This window comes from Lipotes vexillifer, unplaced genomic scaffold (genome assembly GCF_000442215.2).
Source record: "Lipotes vexillifer unplaced genomic scaffold, Lipotes_vexillifer_v1.1 scaffold23, whole genome shotgun sequence".
In the NCBI taxonomy this organism is placed as follows: Eukaryota; Metazoa; Chordata; class Mammalia; order Artiodactyla; family Lipotidae; genus Lipotes; species Lipotes vexillifer.
In genome coordinates, this window is record NW_006796283.1 from 163,077 (window position 1) to 164,468 (window position 1,392).

Consider the following 1,392-nt stretch of genomic DNA (forward strand, 5'->3'; position numbering starts at 1 on the left):
CCAACAGGGTAACACCCGGCAGTGCCTGTAACGGGCTCATTGTCAGACAGAAGCTGCCTGAGGGAGGCCTGCATGCCGGCCTGTTTAGGGGGTTTGCCAGGCAGGGATGGGATGAGAGTGGGTACACAGATACCCCTTGGAGGTCCTCTCTCTTTCTACTGTCACTTTCTCCAAGGAGCAAATCGGCAGAGTGCACGGCTGGGTCCCTGGCTGGGTCCTGGAAGTTCGTGTCGTAGTGTGTGATGGTTACACGGGTGGTGCCCGGTGGAAGGGCCGTGATAGGTGGGGCCTCATGCGGTGATAGGTCTGCGGATGCCTGACAATCGCTTTGGTAACTGAATCTTACTTCACAGGGACCAGGAAGTTTGCCACTCACGTTGGTTCACAGCACGTCCTTTCGTGATGTGAAAGGACTTTAGCAATCTCTTTGGGGGGCAGGAGATGGGCCGCAGACCCACCGCAGTCCTGAATGAGTCCAAATGCTGACTCAGAGTGAGAATAGATGGCACCATGAGAAGTTTAGTCCAGGAGAGACCGAGCCAGGATGTCCCATGTGGCATCAGGCCGCTTGCCTTGCTGGAGACCCTTGGCTTGAATCCCAGCTCCACCACTTCCTGCCTGTGGGACCTTGGTGGTTTAGCTTCTGTGGCCTCAGTCTCCACATCTGCAGAGTGAGGAGAATGACGTCCGGTCCGGCCAGTGCCGACTCCTACCGCCCTCTGCTTCTTTTCAGAGCGCACGAGCACCTCAGGAGCCCAGGCCACCCTGTCATCCCAGCCCTTGCTGCCGGCGCGGAGCCATGAGCTGTGTCCTGAACGGCATTGTGCCCTTGGGGCTGGTGCTGCTGGTCTGTGGAGCGCAAGGCTTTTTCCTGCCCAATGTCACACACCTAGAGAAGCTGCTCAGCAGATGCCAGCAGGACAGACCCCACTCCCGGGTCCGGAGGGCCATCCCCAGGGTGGACAAGGAGGACATCCTCATGCTTCACAACAGGCTGCGGGGCCAGGTGTCACCGCCGGCCTCCAACATGGAGCACCTGGTGAGCGCGGGGGCACCACGGGGTCTGGCCCCATCCGTGGGGGGAGGGGTGGGGGATGGCAGGCTTGGGGACTCCTGGTGAGAGAGGGCCCCCTGCCTCTGTTCTGGATGCCCTACCCGATCAGCCGATCAGCCCGAGCTGCCGGCCCTCCTGGAGGGGGAGGGGGAGGGGGAGGGGGAGGGTCAAGGGCTGGGCAGCTCTGCTACGTCTTCAGCATGTGACCTTGACGTCTCCTTAGCCAGTCTGAGCCTCAGCGTCTACTTTGGAAATCCCACCTCACGTGCCCCCCCCCCCCCCCCCCCCCCCCCCCCCCCCCCCCCCCCCCCCCCCCCCCCCCCCCCCCCCCACCGCCT

The 1,392-nt window shown here is 62.6% G+C and overlaps 1 protein-coding gene across 1 annotated transcript in view; it reads left to right on the forward strand.

Annotated features, from left to right (window-relative positions):
- Window positions 1-799: 799 nt before the first annotated feature.
- The window catches only part of CRISPLD2 (cysteine rich secretory protein LCCL domain containing 2), a 109,086-nt gene continuing 108,493 nt past the window's right edge, over window positions 800-1,392 (forward strand). The window contains exon 1 of the mRNA XM_007468463.1: window positions 800-1,116. Coding sequence (XP_007468525.1) covers window positions 800-1,116 — 317 coding nt within the window. The remainder of the gene's footprint in view (window positions 1,117-1,392) is intronic.